Genomic DNA, 21382 nt, shown 5'->3' on the forward strand with positions numbered 1-21382 from the left:
GCTCTCCTGTCAGCATTTGGTGGGATAGGAAGGGGAGCATCACTCTGCTTTGGGCCAACAGAGACAGCCCCTGGAGAGTTTGTACCCAATTTTGGTGAAATTGGGCGTTCCGGGTGGATGAAGACTGATGGGGAGATCCTGGAAAACATCCAGCTGATTTAAAAAACAGTGTCTTTCCTATTGTGCTTTTCCTCCATCTCACACTCAGCCCTAGGTGAAGCCATACAACAATAGCAATTCCTTAATTTATGACGATAATAATGAAACCTAAGACCTCTCCCAAGCCCAAGCCCTGCTAGACTATAACAGGCCGAAGCTCAGATTGCCTGTGTCTCCCTCACCTTGCACTGACAAGAAACAGCCCCACTCCAGAGCCAGTACCAGCAGATGTTGCAGAGCTGCTCCTCCCTGGAAATAGATTTGCATCTCATTTGTGGGAATGGAGCAAGGTTGGTCATTCCAGTCAACCAGCTCTGGCCTTTATGGACTGCTTTGTTTTGTTTGTCGTAGGGGGAACTTGATTATTCAGAGTTGGCGGGCATATTTACTTACTGGGGTAAATTAAACCATAAATTCAGACAAATGTACCTACCTCTACACTTGTGATGTATTTTTCCTTTCTGCTTTATTGGGCTCCAAGACACAAAGGTGGATTGTTCAATAAACAGTGGAATGCAAGTCATCCCAATTAATTGGATGGTTCCATTTATGCTGCTGCTGCCTCCAATTAAATGCAAAGGAGCGCAAGTGACAGGCGCGAGTAAGATGGGTGTGCAGAAAACCATATTCTAATGCAAAAGCTGTGATGAGAAAATGGAATCTACCCACCTGATGGGAATATTAATGCAAAACCTTGACCTATAATTTTTCTTTCTTCAGTCTTAGCGTGCCAGAAACAATTGCAGCTCATTAAAATGGATCATATCCTGACCGTTGTGCATAATACCCAAGTCCCACAAGTCCCATGGTCTAAATGTTTGCCTTGCTGGTGAAGCCAGCAAGGTAAATGTTTAGACCATGGGACTTGTGGTACGTGGACATTATCATAGAGCCGCATGGTCCTGCATGACTAGACACAGGAAACTGCAGCAAACCTTGAAGACTCTTTCTCTCTTTTAAAACAAGTGTTATCAGAGAAAGAGTGAAGGGAAAAAAAAACAAACCCGAGAGTGCCAGTGTGGGTTGGACCTCTGGAGTTCATCTGGCCCATCCCCCTGTTCAAAGCAGGACCAACTTCAAAGTTAAATTCAGTTTGAAAGTTAGCTCAGGTGGCTCACTGTTGAGCACTTCCAAGGATGGAGATTTTACAGCATCTCTGGGCAGTCTGTTCCAATGCTGCCTTGTCAGGGCTCAATCTGGAAGCCATTCACCACATCACAACAACATCTGGCTCTACTTTCTTAACTGCTTTTTTGATGCAAAGTGTGTGTTGGCACGTGGGATGCAGTATCAGTAGGGAAGGTGATAGCATCATGCAAAGACAATTCTTTTGCAAGGAAAATAGATCAGAAAACAGTCCCACACAAGATGGGGGGAGAAGAAAGGCACTGCAGTATTTTATTCTGAGTCTGGTGCTTTTTTCTGTAAGGCACTGCCAGACCGGTTCTTGAAGATGGAATAACCAAAATGTTGTCCAGCTTGGGCTTGGTATTTGGCACAGACTTGAGATGTCAGTGCTGTGGTTAGCTGTGGTAGAGCAACAAACACTATTGCATCTCTCTTTCTCCACTGAGCAGTGAGGTCTGTATCCCTCTTCAGAGGCATCTCTCTCTCCCTTGGCTCCTGATGGAGGGAGCCAAAGGCAACAGGCTTCCTAGCCCTGACACCTCTGATATGTGTGAAGATGGATGGGTTGGATGCAGGCCTAAAATATTTTACATTTTCACGGTAGTTTCACAGCCCTGGCATTATCAAACGATCTTTCAAAGTACTTGGAAGCAGGAGGAGAAGAACTTGAGATAGATTCTGGCTTTTTTGTGTCTGTGTACTTGCAAACTGTTTCTGCCTACACATCTTGCAGGGCCTGTTCCTGTTTGGAGATGCACACGGAAAACCAGTGCTTGTGTGGATGCTCTGTCTGCTCCATTTCCCCCCTGAAATTTGGAGGCTGTTCAAAGCAGGTCCCCATCCCTGGGTGGTTAAGATCAGACTTGCCCTATGTGCTGCACTCCACTGACCAGCCTAGTTAGGAACTTGAGGCTAGGAAACACAAGACAATTTTAAAATCTGAACAAAAGTAGGAGATTAAGGAAACCAGCTGGAAACCTCTATTTTGCTGATTTTGAAAGCAAAATGTGGGTCACAGATGTGCTTCCACAGACAAAAACTGGCTGGAGAAGAAAAAGACATCAGCAATGCCCAGACTCTTTGATGATCAGAGGTAGATTTAGCTCCTAGGCATAAAGACAAGAAAGGAAGAGGAGACAAAGTAGGAATAAAAACATAATCAAGATATTAGGAATGTGGAACGCAACCCACCCGTAAATTTGCCTTAGGGAACTACGAAAAATGCAGTAACAAAAAAGGATGAAACCAATTGCTACATCTTACTCTTGTCTTGCCTTCCTTACAGTTTTGCTTTTTGCAGTCCAAGACACAGGGGGTCCATTACAGAACCGTTCCTTTTCCTCAATCATGTTTTTTCTTTGCAAAAGTGCTCTTTTCTACTACTCCTCTGCAGTAGCGACGAAATCCTTGCTAAGGACAGGCTGTCTTTAGAGCCTAAAAGAAACAAAGCTTTTCAGGAAGTCCACACCATTTGCATGTATCAGAGGCTAGAAAGCAATGTGCTCTGGCCTATCTTTGGTAGAAGGGAGCTACTACTCACTTCTTGTTTAGTCTAACACAAAAGATTAAACTTATTTTTAGTGAAATTGATGACAGACTAGTAAGAGCCATGCTGTCGATCCTTGCAGGCTGTTGATTAACCTGTGACTTGGTCTCCCAGGGGCTGAAACAGAAGGCCTGTTGTTCCAGCTATTTAAAAAAACTCAAGGTAAAGCACTGAAAGAGCAATTAAGGACAACAGCAGCACTGACTCAGAGAAGCCCAGGTGGTGGTTCCTTAGAAACAGCCAAGCAGTGGGGGGAGGTTCTGAAAAGCATTCAGGGCATTTGGTGGGTGGTTTCTGGGGTGAAGGCAAGTGCCAGGAGCACTCCCGAAGGATTCACCTGTGCTGGCCACAACATGACTTGGTCACTTGGTGCCTTCAGGCTTTGTGACATGCTGAGAAGCCACAGAGAACAGTCTCCAACTCCTGCAGGAAACTTCCCTCCTGCCAGCAAAACGCCAGTCCCCATGGCTTAACACCAAAAGAAGCCTAAAATGAAAAGCTAGTCCAGCGCACTGCCCGTCACTGTTTTTCAGACTTTGGGGAACTTAGAATTCAGTTCTTGTCTGGAATTTATTTTTCTCAGCCCTAATGAAAACACTTTTTGTAGTTGTTAGTGTTTTAAATCGAATATCAGTGTCAATAAAGATAAGCCTTTTCCCAGGGTGGGAAAAAAATCTAAAACTGTCTCAAATCTTTCACTCATGCAAAAGTAAACAACCCCAAAGCATTGAAGGATTAAATAAAATATATGCCTCTTTTCACTGGGCGTGAATAAGTGCCAGCTGAGCTCTCACTTGCACCACCATCTCCTATGATAGCACCAGGGCCTAGAGGTGCAGCAGGATGTGTTATGGTGCCCTGCCATGTGACAGCATCTCTGCTCCCAGTGGTGGAACCACCAGAGGCTCATAAACACCAGCAGGGCTGTAAATGAGAAGGACTTTATTATCTTCAGTTTCCCCATCCAACCTAGCCCAGAGAAAAATGGTGTCCAGCCACAGCACGACTCACAGTGCAGCTAAGGAGAGAGGCAGCACAGCACTCTCCTGGCAAGGAGGGTCATCCATTCTCATCTGGATGCAAGAGATTTTGTCAGAGACACCAGAATTCATCTGGCTGGGCTGCAACCCCAGATTGAAATTGCTGTGAATACTACAGCACAGAGCCTCTTCAGTTGATGTCTAGAAACTGCTTGTTGGTTTCAGAGCTCTTGCTGATGAATTGCCCAGCAGCTGGTCATATTGGGAGGGCTCTGCTTATTATTTTCAACTGCTATCTTGCATGGAAGGAAAATCAAAATACTTTCCTCAAGGTAATTGGCTCTAAAACAATTGAAGAATTTTCCACAAGGTTGTAATGCAATTAGGACTGGCATTTTAGATAATTTATATCTCTAAAGGTATGTTTATGCCATCATACTCCTATTTTGTGGAAAAAAAAAAAGGAAAAAAAAGAAAAAAGAAAAAATCTGCTGGTGAGAGAAAGCTGATTTTGCTAGTACAGGCAATGAAATATAGATTAAAGCATTATCTACCTAGTACTGATTAAAAGGCAGCAGAATGCCAGGATCATCTCTGAGGTGTAATCATGGTTGGGTAGGATGCTGTGTCACCAACCACGCATCTGCAGGTTTCCCATTCAGTTTTCCATCAATGCCAAGTGGTGTGTCATCACTTGCCTTCTGCTGCAGCACCTCAAGAGCTGCGCTCCCCAGCTGCCCCGCCAGCTTGGATGGGAGCAGCTGGTGCAGCTGGGAGCACCAGGCCCACCACACAGAACAAAACCAGCAGCCACGCCAGTGTCTGGGTTCGTGCTTTGAGAGATATCCAGGAACACCTTAAGCAGAGATGCCAAACACTCCAAACACGCAAAGGCAGCTCCAGAATTGCATGAAACAGCTGGTGAACTTGTTGATATGGGATATTGTGAAAGCCAAAAGCATGGACATAGCATTGCCCTGACACCATTGGGAAGTCTCTATTTCCCTGACTACCAAAAGGTTCAAGGGTACAACTGGGGAAATGATTGCTCTGTGTCTGCTTCTTCCTTATGCTTATACTTAACCACCTTTGGCTGACTCTTGCCCAAGACACAGTCCAGGGCCAGGGGACATTTGCCTGACTGCAAGAGATGCTGTGATTGAAATTATGGGATGAAAACCTTTCATCTCCTGGCCTAGGTGGATGCAAATTACTTGGATCAATTATCATTGCAAAGGGGTCTGAACTGAAACTGGGGAGACACTCAACGTCTCTTCAGAGCCACAGCAGCCATTTATGTGTAGATGTCCTGTCCTCATGACAGTGTGAACCAAAGCCACGGATTCAGACAATCACCATTGAATGACATCTGGATGTGGGCCTTAATGGTGGAGAAGCCACCAACTGTATTACAAAAGCAACTCAATGCCCCTGGAAAAGTAAAAAAACCCGACCCTTGGTTGTAACCCAGCTGACCTATCAGTACACCATACAACTACCTGAAAAGCAAACCCAAGAGCTGTACTGCTGTACAAAGGAGGCGATTGCACCCTTCTGTTCTCAGTCAGATAGACAAAGAAGCCACCAGTTGTGCCTGCAGGTTGATCTGCCTATATTCGCTCCATGTTTGCAAAAACCTACCTTGAGCCATTTGGGAGCAGTTTGGGAACCTGGCCTTGGGGTCACAGACCTGACCCCAGACTGGCCAAGAGGGGACATGAATGTCCTGCCTGATCCTTTGTGCCTTGCAGTGGCCTGTGACATAACATACATCCCAGACTGCAAGCAGAGACACATTCAGTTCCACTGCTATGAGGTCATTCACTCCAGTTAAAACTTTAACAGAACCAAATGCAGCTTGTTAACATGAAATACTATGGACAGGGATACTCACTATTGGGCTGAGTCATTAAGTTGGTATTCCCGGGACCGGTTGAAGCATTCTTGGATCCCAGAGTCTGCCCAGAGCCTCATCATAGCTGACAGCAGCTCTGGAGAGAAGGGCTCTGTGTCCTCCATCCGACTTACGACATCGCAGACCATCTTGGCATCAGCCTGCAGAAGAAAGAAACGAGAGGTCACATAGATACTCAAGGCAGAATCTGGAGCCAGAGATTTCAGAAACAGTTCACCAAACCATCAGGAGTAAAGAGGCTGTGTTTCTTGGGATGGGGCTTTAGCATCCACACTGTGTGATCCAGCTGGAAGGGCAAAAGGAGGATGGAGGAAGGAAATCACAAGGAAAAAGGTTGTTTGTGCAATCTGCCTCACATCAACAAGTATTTCTATTCAGCAGACAAAGCAGTCTGCACTGCACATGTGTGGAGTTTCGTAGGAACAGAAAGAAATTCATACATGTACAAGGATATTTAAAATTGTTAGCAACAACGCCTGCTTTAACTGAGTGTGGAACCTTGCTGAAGTGGGGGCTTTGTATCAGAAAAAACAGCAGAAAGACTCCAGAAACAATTTTTTCCAGATGCTGGTTTATTGCTTTTCCTGAATTCTTGTTCTTTGCTATGAGCCCCTGCTACGAGGGCTAATTCATGTTAATGCAGACCACCTTGGATGGCTGTGGTGCTCTGTGACTCAGAGGAAGAGCAATCTCACGTGGTTACGGAGCATGGCAGGGAGGGCAGGGCCAGCTGGCTATTTTCAGATGGAATCTTTTTTGGTGAGAAGTGAGATTCACTGCGGCAGCAACTTTTCCTGGAGGATAGTGCTCTGACACAACTTGGGTCCGGAATGTGTCTCAGATTTAGGATGGGAATGTCTAGACAGCCTTTGACTAGCTGAATTCAGCCCTACAGTAACAGTCCGCAGTGGTTGATGCTTCACTCATTTGTGAAGCAGGACACTCAAATTCATGACCCCCTCTGCTTGCTTTGCAAGAAGTGGATGTCCCACACCACCCACAGACTCCTGAAACCCGTGGGATGTTGGCTAATCCGCAGAGTTTATCTTTCATTGCTTTGAAAATGTCTCATATTTCTACGAGCTGAAACAAACCCAATTACTATTGCTATAATTAATTGGAAAAGAAGAGCTCTTGTTCCTTGTGTATGTGCAGCAAACTTGTGAAGACAACCTCCTTGTTTTACTACCTTGTCTCTTGCATGCTAGACTGAACCCATTCTAGGCCAAATGCAGGTGGAAATCTTTGCCTTCCAGGGTGTTTGATCTAAACCATCAAGTGCAGACCAGAAACACAAATCTCGAGAAGGGAGTGCAGGCTCTGCCCATGCTTTGCTGGGTACAATTAGAAGTGCCATCACTGAGGAGCACCACAATAACCTTATTGTATGGATGGGAATGACAAGTGTATGACAGGGTCTGCATGGTCAGGATCAAAACTCTGTAGCCTCTTTGCTGAACACTGAAATTGTGGAAAAATTGCAGGGCACCAAACCGAAAGCACTGGAGACTGAAGCTGCTGGAGATTTCAGTGCACAATGAAAGCATCGGGTCTCCTGAATATCCAGCCTTTATGGGCTGAAGAAGTCTCAGTACTGTATGTATCAGTACTGTATCCCATAAAGCTTAATGGGGTGGACTCTATGCTTTGAAGGCTTTATGAACATAAAATCTTTCTCACAGAGCACTTAACTTCATATTTTAGTGCCCAGGAATCCTCCTGGCCCTCTGTACAGACTCTGCTCATTTTGGAGAAAAAGTACTGGTGACTCACACCTCAAAGCCAAGACAAACGAAGAACCTTTAAGAGTTCAGTTAATTTCAAAAGCTTGTTTTCTGCCCTGGAGTGCTTTATGAGCTGAGTGAATATTCATAAATCATCTGTATGGTTTGCCTGCCCTGCTGGAGCTGCAGTTCTGCTCTATTCACAGACTCTAAATGACATAAAACCCGCTAATGGCTGCGGTCTGCCTTGGCCTCATTATTTGTGCATGGGTGATGCAGGAAAAGCATCCATGCTTCCAGTCAGGTAGAAGAATGTCTTTCTATGTTATGTTGGCTACTGGGGAGGTTATAGGTATAAGTCACAGATCTGTCCATCTGTCTGTGATGGCAAAGCACATTTTAAGCTCTCCAGCTGTCATGGGCAGGGTCTGGGCTTCTTCTGAGTTTTGTGGATTTTCCTGCAGGCTGCTTTCTGCAAAGCATCAGAGGGAATGGCACATTCGTCATATTTTCTGTGCTGGGAAACAGCTGCATCACCTTTTCAACTACTGAGACTTGTGGCAGTTCCCTGTGAGTAAGACCCAGAACAGGAGGGTTTGAGCAGAAGACAGAGATGAACAGCAATGACAGGGCAGAATGGGAGTGCTCAGCTACAGACATCTCTGGCTGTGGTTATCTCTAAGTCTGCTTGGGCCAGAAGTGGGGTTGAGCGTGTAGGGCAGGGGATTATTTTGGTACATGCTCTTTTTGCAGTCACTGGAGGTCCCTTTTGGGGACAGGAGAGGCTGCCCTCCCACAGCATGGACACCTGCCTGCAGGGCAGACTGAGAGTTAGCTGGCTGAAACAGGGGAAGAACTCGAAGGAAAGTTTATTGCTCCTGATGAATGGTAATAAAAATATTCCAGACTTAGTTTTATTTTGCACAGTGAACCACTGAACTCTTGGTTTTACAGACCCAGAAAAAGCAGGTGAAATGAGTACTTTTAAAGATACTCCTTCCCCCTGTCAAGGTTGAAGTTCCTCTGTCAAGGATCATGGGGCCATCCAGGAGTTCAGGCATTTGTTAGATGATTTAACAAGCAATTAAGGATCCAAGAAAAGAAGATATCCCTTCTTTTCTCACTCTCCAGGCTGTGTCTCAAGCTGGGAATGACATTAAAATCTCCAACTCCCCCTGGGCCCAGCGGGTAGATTTTTAAATACTGCCTGATTGACTTTTGCCTGCCTGCCTCCCCCGGGTCTGCTGCTCCTGCTTTTCCCGAGGTGAGAGGAGCTGAGCCTCCTGCCACGCTCTGCCTCTCTACTGCAGCCAGCAATTAAATAAAGCAAAACAAAACAGGCCAACCAGCCCCCCCACTCCCCTGCCTTGCAGTTCCCATCCGACAGGGTTGTCGTTAATGAACATCACGGTGGTATTTCAGCTACCTCGGGAACTAAAAATAGGCAGTGCTTGGCCCCTGGGACTGCTGGAAGGAGCTACAAAATGGTGCAGGGCTCCTTCCACCACTGCAGCCTCTGCCTTTCCCAGCTGCTCTGTCTCCCATCTCTTCAGAACAAGATGTTTGGGAGGAGGATAAGAGGTCAGGCTGGTGTCCTTCATGCTGGCTCTTATCTGGCAGGAGCATCCTAGTCTATCACTGCAGCATTCCCACATGTCCTCCTGCCACTCCCTAATAGCTTGCATTTTCCATAGTAGGTGAAACTCTAACACCTGAGCTGATTGCCTTTGGGGCTGTTCATTACGGAGAGTCGGATTTGTCACTTTGTATCATTCCTGAATGCTGATTCCATCCACCTACAGCAGGAGAATTAAAGCTAGCTGGGCATGGCCCAGGGAGACAGCTGAGCTTAGAAACCGTGGTGAGGTGAAATTATACATCCAGGCTTTAGACATCAAGCCAAAAGACCAAGTAACTCTTTACTGAAGAACAAACCTCCGCTCTGGCCGGGGAATGGGGAGGGCTCTGTAAGGCGAGGGCAGGGTCTGAAATCCACAGGCAGATGTGAACAATAAGCTTGTAAACACAGAGGGAAGTCGGTGTGTGTCATTCCTAACCCCGGGTTGTGGGCCTACCTGTGCACCAGACATTCAGTATAAATCCAGTTCAAAAGTTCTCTCCCTAACCTGGACATAACTGCAGTTATTTAATTGTCTCCCATATGTCACTGTCACCAAGCTCACAGCCTGTGCTCAGCATGCGTACTTGTGACTTCACTTGCAACAGCCACACAGCCCAATTAATGTGTTACCTGCCTGGAAGGGAGAGGGGCCCCTCCCAGCAGTCTGACACTATCAGCAGTCGTGTTCGTCGCTGCAAGCAAGTCATTTTCAATCTCACCAATACAGACCACCCCTAATTACTTGCCCCTCACCACCACCCATGACCGGTGCCCATGAAGATACCAGCAGAGCTGCACTATGAAGGTACCAGCAAAGCTGCTGCTGCCCTGGCTGCTGTAGAGTCACACTGGAGTAGGACCCAGGTCCCCATCTCTGACTATCCCAGGGTAAATCCTGGCTCTGATCCTTTGAAGTTGCCTGGACACTGACTAGGAGACTTTCTTTTATTTTTCTTGTCCTTTTTTTCCAAAAGGAATAGTCTTCTGGAAGGGGAAATTTAAAGGAGAAGCAAAACCTTGTGTGAAGCTCTGTGGTACAAATCTGCTGAACCCTATAGAGCTGTGCTGTGTTACAGCCACTGGAGAGATGAGCTGGTGTGGCACACTGTACTGTCCTTTCCTTTTGGTGAACTAAATCCCAGTAAATACCATATTTTTGCTGTTATTTACTCTGATTAATGATGCTTGTCATGTAGCCTATCTCAAAGGTTAATGCTGGGGCAATTTTCTCTGGTGGCTGGTTGTATCAGGAGCTGCTTCTCAGAACATTTCAGAAAATCCATGCGGGGGGGAAAAGATAAGCACTGCAATTTGGCTGGTGGTACAGGGCAAATCAGCACAGTGTTAGTCATCAGCAAGCAATCTCATGAAAATAGTAGTGACCGTCATGAATCATGAACCTGGGGGTAATCAAACTGATGTCTTGAGACCATCCAGCATCCAAAAAGGGCATCCTTGGAAGGGAACCTTTGTGGGGGACCCAGATCCTGACCTCAGCGCACAGCAGTATGTGCCTTTGCTACTCCAGTGAGAAATGATGTCCTGTAACTTCGTGGCAGAATGTGTCTCATAAACTGAAAACTTCCCTCTTCTCCTTAAAGAGTGTCTCAGAAATACGGACCCCACTTCCCAGCCAAAGTGTGGTTGCATTGCAGCAAAAGCCAGTGATTTTCACAGCATTTCAGCCTGAATAAATCCTGGAAACAAAGCACGGCTGGTGAATATGCCTTTTCCAGAGACATCCAGGGCCCAGCTCCAAGACCATAGAAGTTTTTGTAGACACTGAGTAAATAGCTACATGTATGACTCTTGCCCTCACTCTCCCTCTCTTTCTCACACATCTGAGCTGACCTCTCAATCTGTGGAAATCTGTCTGGCATTAAGCAGCTGCTGTGCATCGTGGGAGAGACAACCTTCCTCCTGCACCCTTCCATCTACCCTCAGAACATTTAATTGAGGCCTCCCACCTCGGCTTGGCATTTGGCTTGCTGAGAGATCCTGGAAGGCACCAAGCAGGTAAGAATCTATCCAGTGGCTTATTAATATCTATCCCTTTGGCGATTACCTTGAGGTGAGCACCCAAAATACATCCCTTCTTCACTCTTGTTAGCTGGAGGTGGAAATGCAAAACTCTGACACAGATCCCAGTGGTCTGGGAAAGGGGTTTACGCAAAAGCTCAGCGTAGCACTCTCTAGCAGTTTGCATCACACAACAAAGCTAAGCCTAAAACGTTAAGTTAGAGGTGGCTGGCTTTCCACAGAGTCACAGTAGCCATCTACTGTGGTGGCTGGTGAACATACATTACAAGGGACAGAGAGTTTTCAGTAAGACAAGTCCCCAGTACCACAGGAACCACTTTATGGTAAGGTGACCAGAAAGGCTTCTGCCAGGATGCATTGTTCTGTTAATCTATCCCACTTTGGATTCCCCAGTTGGCTGTTGGCCTCTACCCCTCGTCACTCCCCCAGAGCTTCCCCATTAGTGCCCATTACCTGGTCCTGCCTTTTCCCCGCCCCCAGATAAAACGGAGTTTTGGGATCCATGTTCATATTTGCCTCTGCAACCTTTGACAGTGCAGCAGCAATAAATGCTCCTGCAGGAACGCATGCAAATGCTCTTCTTGACTCTTTGCTACCGACTGTATTACTGACCCCACCCGTGCTTCTGTGGGGGCACGCGGGACCCCATGGAGCCGGGCAGGGACGGTATTCATCTACCCTTGTGTAAAAAGTCTCACAAAAAGGTTGGCTGACTTGGATACAACGCCAAAGGGCTGCCGTCTGTCTGGGAGCAGACGGACTCTTCTGTACATAACCCAACAGCCACGGTGACGTCCAGATCTTCTCCTGAGTTTGTGCTGTCCAGCTGGCAATTAGGATAGCCCTGGTTTTCATATCCTTCTGGAGCCAAGATGGCACCATCACCTCTGACTGTCTTGGACAAATGGCTCTGTGTGTCTGGGAAGTGGTCTAGGATCTCTAGCCTGAAACCTTGTTACAGATGTTTTTTTCTGTCTGCTGCTTCCTGTTTGGGGAGACATTGAGCAGGACTGATATCATAGATTATAATGTTTCTTACAGCAGGCCAACTGCTCTATGTTCAGTACTACCTTCATTCCCATTCTGTATGATAATGCAGTTGATCAAATAAAATTTGCTAGCCCTTATGTGCCCTCTTTTCCCATCCTGCAACACATATAAAATAATATTCCTGGTTTGCTTGGACTGAAGACTATCTGGCAATCCAAGGACTGGATAGTGCATGGACTAGCTCTTGGGCTGCCAGCTGGCCACCACCATAGTAAGAATTCCTATAGCTCCACATCCTGTAGAAAATAGGGGTTCGTTCACTACTGGGGGAAAAACCCACCACCCAACAACACAGAACTCGACCTGCAAGAAGGACAAGTAATTTCCTGAATTTGCTTTTTTTCCAGGAAATGCAGGGTCCTCCCCTGTTCTTGAGGAGCTCAGAGAAGCTCCAGAGCTGGGCGAGACAAACGCGGTGCGTAGCTGACCTGATTTTTCCAAGCAAGAATGGGAAAGCCAGAAAGCATGTGTTAAACGGTCTCAAAATAGGTCCTGACCCACTACCTGCAAGGGAAGGAGGGAAAACAGCATTCTGTCCATCGCAGTCCCTTCTATTTCAAGAAGAGGGCATCCCTACGAGACGGAGAACCCCTGCATGCTCCATCGGCATCACTCCCAGAGCAGGACACTTTGATGGGTCCTCTGCCTTACAAGCACTGAGCAAAGGGGCTGGGTACAGGACCTGAAAGCCCAAACGTCATCCCTCACCGAGGACTTTCAGGCCATGCAGGCACAGACAGCACTGCCCACCAGGGAGGGGATGAGAGAGAGAGTCACAGATGGGGGACATTAGCCGCATGGCTTCATGCTCCGCAGGGAAGTGCTGTGCCGCAGTGCTGAGGAGCAGGCTGGAAACATGTAAAGATGAGAGAGCAAAATCCTTGCAGCCCTTCTCCTCTCTCTAATATCCTCTGCTGGGTTAAAGTCCATAAAATGTAACAGCACTGGAGTATTTGTGCTGCAGTAAACAGCAGGGAAATGCCTGAGATGCCACAGTGAGAACGCAGGTGGGGAAGCTGCACTGGCCCCTGGCATTTGTAAAAGAAATGGCTATTTTCCATTCATTGCAACACTGAGGCTGGGGATGAACAGAATGGGAGTGATGGTGGTTCTCTGGGAACCCACGCCGGGTTTGGGAATTCCTGACGGCTTTAGCCTGCACATCTTCCACTCTTCAAATGTCTTTAAGATTTTCCACACCAACATCCCTCCAGGCGACTGTGCTAAGGGTGGCAGAGCAGAGGAGACACAGTTTCATTCCAAGCTTTCCCACCAAAAAGGGGGAAAACAGGCTTTGTCTTTGGAACAGAAAGGGAAACCAGCTCCTAGGGTGGGTGCATTCCCAGGAGAAAGATTTTTTTAACATCTCTGGCTAAATGCCACTTGTGTATGATGATTTATAGGGCAGCGCCTTCCTGCTGGGAAGTCGTGCAGTACTGGAACCTAGTAATTAGTTTAATTCTCAGAGCTTGATGCTGAACGGTGGGTGCTAATCTCCACTCTACAATTAATCTTGCAGATTTATCAGTGCCTCTGTGATGAAGCACTAAGTCTGTGGGTTACATTCATCTGTCCCTGAAGAAAGAGACGGTGTTTCAATCACAAAGAGCCCTATTTCGTTTTATGGTCCTTTTTTACTTGGTGATCTCTGTTGAAGATATAAAGGACAACAGGGAGAGGAAAAATCCCTTCGCCCCAACCCTGTTAAATTTCATCTTCCTGTTGCCTCTTTTCTTCTCTGTAACCCATAATTGGGATATCTGGGTAGGGATTTCTTACTGCTCTCCACTGAAACAGCTAGAGCAGTCAGTGGGGTTGCTGTACATACTCAAGCTTTGTGCCTGATGTGGGGATGGTCTCAAAATTATTTCTTGCATTGCTGATGTGACATTAGGCATCACAGCAGCCAAAGAATACCGATTCTTCTACTTGGCAGGAGAACTGAAAAATTAGGTGGTGTAAAAAATCATCTTGGAGGAAACATGGATTCTCCTGTGAACCCAAAATCCTCTGAAAAATTTAATTTCACATCCAGCCAAAGTACTCACCTTAAGCCCTATCAAAATATTTTGAGTTACATGGGTGCTCAGTATTATTTTTTAGAAGTATGTCTATTTTCAAACAAAAATTTTGGTTTTGAATGAAAAGTTGGAAAAATGAAAACAAATTACTTTGTCCTTTCAGGAATGCAAAATCCTTTTGAAAAATTCCCACATAATTTCCTCTTGTACATGACTACATGTAGATTTTGACTAGATTTGTAGATTTTAACTGGATTTGTAGATTTTGACCTAATTTTACTAATGTTTTTGGTTTATTTCAGACTGTTTTTTAGCAGTTTCATCGAACATTTCTGTCCAGGTCTATTAATAAGTACAAGAACTTTCTCACCAGGAGTCCTTCATTCACAGCTTATTTTCTATTTTAATTTCAATTGTCACTGCCTCAAATTTTCTGGTTTTAGGTCCTGTGCTCTTTCACCAAATGTCCTACAAGATGATCACTGCTGAGTTTTCCTTGCAATGAAGGGGTTTTCCTTAGGTTTGACCTGCACTTCACAGGCACAAAATGAGGTGTGTAAAGTCTGGCACCTGCCCACCAGGACACCTGGGGCTATGCTGGCACTGGGGTTTAAGAGCTGTCCCAGCATCTGGCTAAATAATTATTTAATGGGGCCTTGCGACAGGCAGGAACGGAGTTCCTTCTGCAAACTTAAGCAACTTTTCCTTGTTTGTGTAAAGCTTAAGTACTCTGGGAAGAGGGATCTCAGAAAAGATAGCAGTGCTTTGCTTTGCCCAGCTTGCCCTAATGCACATCGGTATTTTCTGGGGAACCTCTACAGAAGGAGACAATGGAAGTGTGCAGATGGAGGTGTGCAAGCCTGCAGTTGTTTTAGCATTGCCACTGGCAGCAGTTCCCAAAGCAAATACCCAAGAGAGGTCGTGAATAAAGCACGTGCTTCCTGTTTTGCTGGTGTGGTAACTTCCTGGTTTTTGGTCTCTGGCTGCAACACAAACAGCGATGGAGATGCAGGGTGACCCCAGACAAGAGGGAAGGACTTCACACTGACACATGGCAGGTTTAGATTAGATATTAGGAAGAAATTCTTCCCTGTGAGGGTGATGAGGCACTGGCACAGACTGCCCAGAGAAGCTGTGGATGCCCCATCCCTGAAAGTGTTCAAGGCAGGTTGGATGGGGCTTTAGGCAGTATGATCTAGTGGGAGGTGTCCGTCCCATGGCAGAGAGGTTGGAATAAGATGATTTTCAAGGTCCCTTCCAACCTAAACCATTCTAGGATTCTATGATGTTAACATTGTGAAGGCGATAGACTGAAACAAGATGTAATTCACTGAGTGACTAGTCAGCAAAATTTTGCCTATGATTTCTTACTACTACAGTCTTTGTTTAACTTCTCTCCCTCTTAATTTTCAGGTGACTATGAACCCTTCTCTGCAGGGAGGACCAGAATTTCCAAGAGATGGGAGTAGAGGAGCATTTGGCTGAGGTTCTGCTGTGAGTGGAAGCTGCATCTGATGGGGCTGAGGTTGAGCAGTGGCTGGTTGAGGCATCTGTGGCTGCTTAAAAGGAGCCCCAGAGTTCATAGCAGAAGAAAGACAAAAATTTTTAGTTAAATGTCCCTGCTGCTTTATTTTCAGCAAAATCAAGACTTGGGTGCTTGTAACAGGCTTGGAGGAGTTCTTCCTTGGATCAGCAGGGATTACAGAGACTAACCTCCAGCAAGTTCCTCCTTACTGTAGCTGAGGCACATCACAGACCAACAGATTTGCTCATGCATTGTTTCAGGTTACTGCAGAGAAAAAATGTCCTATATTTTTCTTACAAGAGCATCAAGAAAGTTCCCCAACCCTTTGATAGGGGGAGGGTGGGAGAGGACGAAGAGGGAAAGGGAAAGAAGAGGGAGGGCAAGGAACCTGTTGGGTTGAGTGTGAGCATTGCTGTTCCAGGGGAAGCTGTTCTCAGGGATATTAAGAGGAACTTTATTTTTATTAACTGCTCTTTTCAGAAGAAATGGATAAATGGGACCTCAGGTGCATCATTAGATGAGAGGACAGCTCGTAAAATAAGTGGCTGGCAGAGAACTACCTTTCTAACAGCTTAACAAGGGTAGGCAGAAATAGGCTGGGGGACCAGAAATCTTTGATGCTGCTGTGTGTATTTATTATTTATTCTTCTGGCACAAATATAGCATCAAAGAATATCAAAACCAAAAAAGCCCATAAACTGCTGTCACTGGATTAGTCCTACATCTCTGTAACCATGGCATCATGTAGTAATGACAAGGAAAATCAGCAACAATGGGAAAAAAGCACCCAGTATTTATGACACTTGTGAGGGTGAGGCAGACTTCCTCGCTCTGGTGAGGATGCACGAGAAGGGATAAGAAAATCTGGGAGCATCTTGCTAGCCTGGGCATCTGTGAGGCTCAGCTGTGGTGGAAAATGCCACAAACAATGGAATTGCTCCCTTGGATGCAAGCCTATGTGATACATATAGAGGATTGAGGGTGGATCCCCCCCTAAAACACTTTCTGCCATTACAGGTCACCTCAAGCCCGACAGAACAGTGGGCTACAGGCCAGTGCTTGCCTGTAGCCAAGAGCGGAAATGGCTGCAAGTGTTTTAGGGGCTCTCCATGACTGTGACTCTGACTGTGACTGTGACTGTGACTGTGCTGGTGTTCATCTCTGGGGGTGTGGCACTGCCAGTCCTCACCCTCCATCTCTCAGGTTCATCCTATTTCAGTGCATTCCTTCCTTCCCCTCTGTGCTCCCTCTCTCTTTGGGCCACCGTCCCTGGGTCTGCAGCTGCTGCAGTGGGAAGCCCTCCCTGGTGGTTGTACAGAGCAGAGGACTGTGCTGACATGAGTAGTAAGGCCCGAGCTTAATACTGCACTGATTTTTTATTGGAAAATTAAATATATTCACTTTTTTCTGGAATACTTTGGCTGGACTGGAAATATTTCAAGTACCATCCGGGGATTAGGGAGCTTCTTTTAATCTGCTTTTGTTTTGTTTCTTTTTTTACATCTTTGCAGAAAAAGGAGTAAAAGCCTACTCCAAAATGTCCTCCATGGAGGGAGTGGGATTTGGCAGTGTCATGCAGTGATGCCAGTGAATAATGGGATGTGAGAACAGCACAGCCTGACTACCTCCCAGAGCCCCTTTGCAGAAGGGGTCAGACTTCTCCCGCAGACAGATTTGGGGCAGAAGTAACCAGCAGTCTCCAGCCACCCAGCTGGGAGCAAAGCTCAGGCTTGGGTCTGTTTGTGCTGCCCTGGATTTACCCAGTGGCACAGAGCAGAATCTCCAGTAAAACCTTGGAGCAGAGATTTTCACAGCTGCCTAATGGATCTAAAAATCTGATTTTTTCTAAAATAAGCAGCCCAGGCCTATAGTCACCATGTACATCTTGGCAGCAGAGTGCACAGTGGGTCCCTCCATGGCACAGCCAGTTAGCTGGAAAGTGAGAAACCCCAAGAAATCGAAATGTCTGTGATTCCTAGCTCCTCTCTATGTTCTCTTCTTGGTTACTTTGGCTTTTTCTCTCCTGGCAAGCCTCTCTCCCCAGCACTGCTGCAGCTCTGCCTGCCTGCAGCCATCCCAGCCCCAGGAACAGCCCTGCCTGTGCAGCGCTCTCTGGAGATGCCATTTCTCTCACAGGCATTCAGCCCATGGTGCATCACAAAAAAATATCCCCAGCAGAGTGAATGATGTCAGTAAGACTCTTGCCTTCCCTCCACCTCCCAGGGCTACTTTCTGCCTTGGCTACGAGCCTGCTGCATCTTTGTGTGGTTAATAAAAATAACCTAAAAGTACTCGGGAGCAGACAGAGCAATCCCAGAGACTCCAAACATCTAAGGGGCTTTGTTTCCAAGGCAACATCTTGTCTCCTAGCTGCAAAAGGCCACGGGAATGAAGGCAGCCTATGGAAAATGAATAGCTAAATGACAACAACAACAAAAAAATCTGATGGGGAGCATTTCAGAGAGGGAGGGGGGTTTGTAGGGGGGCCAATAAAGAGTGAAGCTGAGCAAGCCAAGAGTAGCTGCACAGAGCATGCAAAGGGACAGGGTGCAATTTATCTCATGAGAAGCTCAGTCCTGCCGCCATTGAAATGCAGAGCACCACTTCCACAGACTTAATGGGAGCAGGGGAGCTTGCACAAATCAGCTATTCTTTTCTTTCCCCCCTTTTTTAAGCTACAGTGTTTGAAGATTGGAGCTAGTTAAAAATAATCTATTGTCCAAGGCAGAGACTTTCCCGGTCCCAGGAGCTCCCCAGCCAGGGCTGCAGCTCACTATTGATTTTGGCCACCCCAGTTTCCCACTGCCAGACCTGCCTCCTCCCTCCACAGCTCAGGGCAGTGAGGCAGGCGGGAGGTGCCAGAGCACCAGAGCATCCCTCCAGCTCTTCCAGGAATGAAACATGTTTTCACCCATTTTCCAAGGTTTCCAGAACCGTGCTGTGTGTTAACATCTGTGTGCAGTCCAAGCTGCAGTCAGTTCTTTCACTACGGCTGCAAGGATGGCTTGGCTCTTACGGCCTTTTAAGCCAACTGCCTGGATAGCAGACTTGGAGCATCAGACATGGGGAAAGCACAGACCCTTCTGCCCCCCGTGTCCCACCCATGACACCCATGGCCCCTGTCCAACAGCACCCTCCCTTGAACAGGCCAGGCAGGCAGGCAGGTGTGGGGCTCCACCATGGTGCATCTAATGTGCAAGCTGCCCTTACGTAAGTGACTGCTGCAGTCAAATGCCCCCGGGATCATTTATAGGATTGATATCAGACAGGGAGGGGAGAGGCTCTCCAGCGCCAGCCGAGACGCCTGCCTGCAGATGCACTGCTCCTGTCTTTCCTCTCCCTTGTGTCTCATGGGAATGCCTAAAAGCTGAGCATCATGATGCCAAGTGAGCTGCCAGAGCTTTTCCTCTGTGTCCCAGGAGGTGGCACGGATGTCCTGGGAACATGAGAGGCATTGGGTCAGGAGCTCCTATGAGCTGGCTCTCAGCTCCTCAGCAGCACAATCTACACAGAGCTCCACCATGCCTGAAACGGGCTCCTGACACAAGGAGGGGAGGAGGAGGGAACCTGGGCATTTCCCTGGGGTGGCCAGGAGGGATTGAGGACATTGGGGTGTGCTGGTGCTGATCTCTGCCCTGGATGGGAGTCAGCCTCAGGCTCAAGCTCTCCCTCTCCTTTTCCTCAGAGACTCTTTGGGATGATGAACAACTCAACTACTGATGTCCTGCCTGATGTTAAAACATTTTATTTAACTAATGTCTTTTCTTTGTACCTTCTCTCAATCAATACCATGTGAGCAAGAGATTACCAGAGGGAAAGCTGATGTGAAATGTTCACCTCACACTTTTTTTTTCCCACCCTCTGCTGCGGGCAGAGCCAATCCATCCACATGGAAGGATGACTACTATTTATTATTCATCTTGGTATGCCGAGCAGAGCCTCTGTCTGAGCAAGTCTTGAGATGATGAGGTTTGCTTCTCACTCCTCCTCCTTGAAATGGTTTTAAATTTAGCTTAAGTTCAGGGAATTCCTCTGAAATTGCCCTGGAGAAGCAAGGCTGGAATTTGGTCCCTATAGCTCTGCCCAGAGCTGGAGGGCTGCCATGGAAAGCCTGCAGGGAAGCAGAGCTGGCCTGTCTGCTGCCACCACCACTCCCGATGGGCAGTGTGGGTGTGTGACCCTCCCTGACTCGTGCAGAGCAGTCGGGTACATGCAGCACAGTGCTGGGAGGCACGGGCTGCTGGAAAAGCGGGGGACAACCAGTCTGACTAGTCACTCTGTTCCCCCTCTTCCCAGGGGACATTCAGTGGGGGGAAACCTGGGCAACAGGGAGCTCCTGGGGCTGGAGGATGGACCAGTAGGGATGCGACTTAAGAATCGGGAGAGCATGGGACTTGGATGTTTGTACCAAAACCACCACAGCCATTTTACCTTCACATCCCCATTTCATCCTTCTTGCAAGTACCCATCGAGAGTATTGTGCACCTGATAATTTTCTATCCTAAACTCCTTTGCCGTGTTCCTGGATCACCTTCCACTGCCATAACTTTCATTCCTACATGGCTGAACTTCACTTCTACATGAAATGATTCCAACAGATCACATCGAGTTTTCACTTGCAAATACCCTCTCTTGGACCACTTTCAAAGGACTCACCCCCACTTAACCATGACATGAATTGTGTGGTATTCTCTGTACAACTGGCTGTCAAAATAGTTCAAAATATTAATACAGGAGTGGGGATTTTCCCAGGTACTTGGTATTGACCTAACCTGATTCACACTGGGCTTGACTGTAAATTGTTAGCAACAGGAAACAATGAATGTTCCTGAAAATCCCATTGCTTGGACATGATGATAGAGAAAATAGACTTTGCAGGATACATTATTATTGGCTTGTTAAAAATTCGCACCTAGATGTCTTTAAAAATGCATCTGCTCAGGTCGTTAATGGCATTTGCATGGACAGTCTTGTCATTATGTCTGAATGAATAAATAGTATTTATTTATACTATAATAAATCTATAGAATAAATAAGAGATAAAATACAGCCAACTGTGTGGCTGTATTATCCTTCTTTGGAGTATTTGCTGGCAAATGTCTCATGTTTTAGTTTTTCAAGAGGCCTGAACAGGGGACAACACACCTGTTACCCTTGGTCCTAACATGACCAGGTGATAAGCATCTGCTGAGCAGTCAGGGCACTCCAACCCCCTCCTAAAAACCTGCCTGCCCCTTCATTTTCTGTGCCACCCTTCTGCTTCAGGTGGCTTAGCTCACTGACTTGGGCTCAACAGACACACACTCAGGCTGGCTTCCAGACCCTCAGCCAGGGATAGACAATACAGGCTTACATCTCCTCCACAGATAAAAACTGTCAAGCTTTCAACTTGCCTTTGATCTGATATCTTCAGAGTAATAGGTCAAACTGGAAATGCATTTCTAACCCGTGTCTGCCTACCAGAAGCAAGCTCTCCTTCACTCCTTGCCGCCCCTTGTGAGCCACAGCACGCAGTAATGAGGCCATTGATGGAGCAGTGGTATGTTCTTTTGTCCCTGCCAAAACCCTGCTCCCTCCTATACAACTCAACAAGATGTGAGGCCCTGGTGCTGCCAAGTGTCCTTTCAGCTGCCAAAGGAAAAGGAGCTAATCAAACGAGGAAAAGAGCTCAAG

General features: G+C 46.8%; 1 protein-coding gene across 2 annotated transcripts in view; it reads right to left on the minus strand.

Moving 5' to 3' along the window:
* The window catches only part of GNAO1 (G protein subunit alpha o1), a 145606-nt gene that overhangs the window by 42613 nt on the left and 81611 nt on the right, over positions 1-21382 (minus strand). For both annotated transcript variants that reach the window (XM_048316994.1, XM_048316993.1), the window contains exon 4: positions 5708-5868. In XM_048316994.1, coding sequence (XP_048172951.1) covers positions 5708-5868 — 161 coding nt within the window. The remainder of the gene's footprint in view (positions 1-5707; positions 5869-21382) is intronic.

This window comes from Corvus hawaiiensis, chromosome 12 (assembly GCF_020740725.1).
Source record: "Corvus hawaiiensis isolate bCorHaw1 chromosome 12, bCorHaw1.pri.cur, whole genome shotgun sequence".
In the NCBI taxonomy this organism is placed as follows: domain Eukaryota; kingdom Metazoa; phylum Chordata; class Aves; order Passeriformes; family Corvidae; genus Corvus; species Corvus hawaiiensis.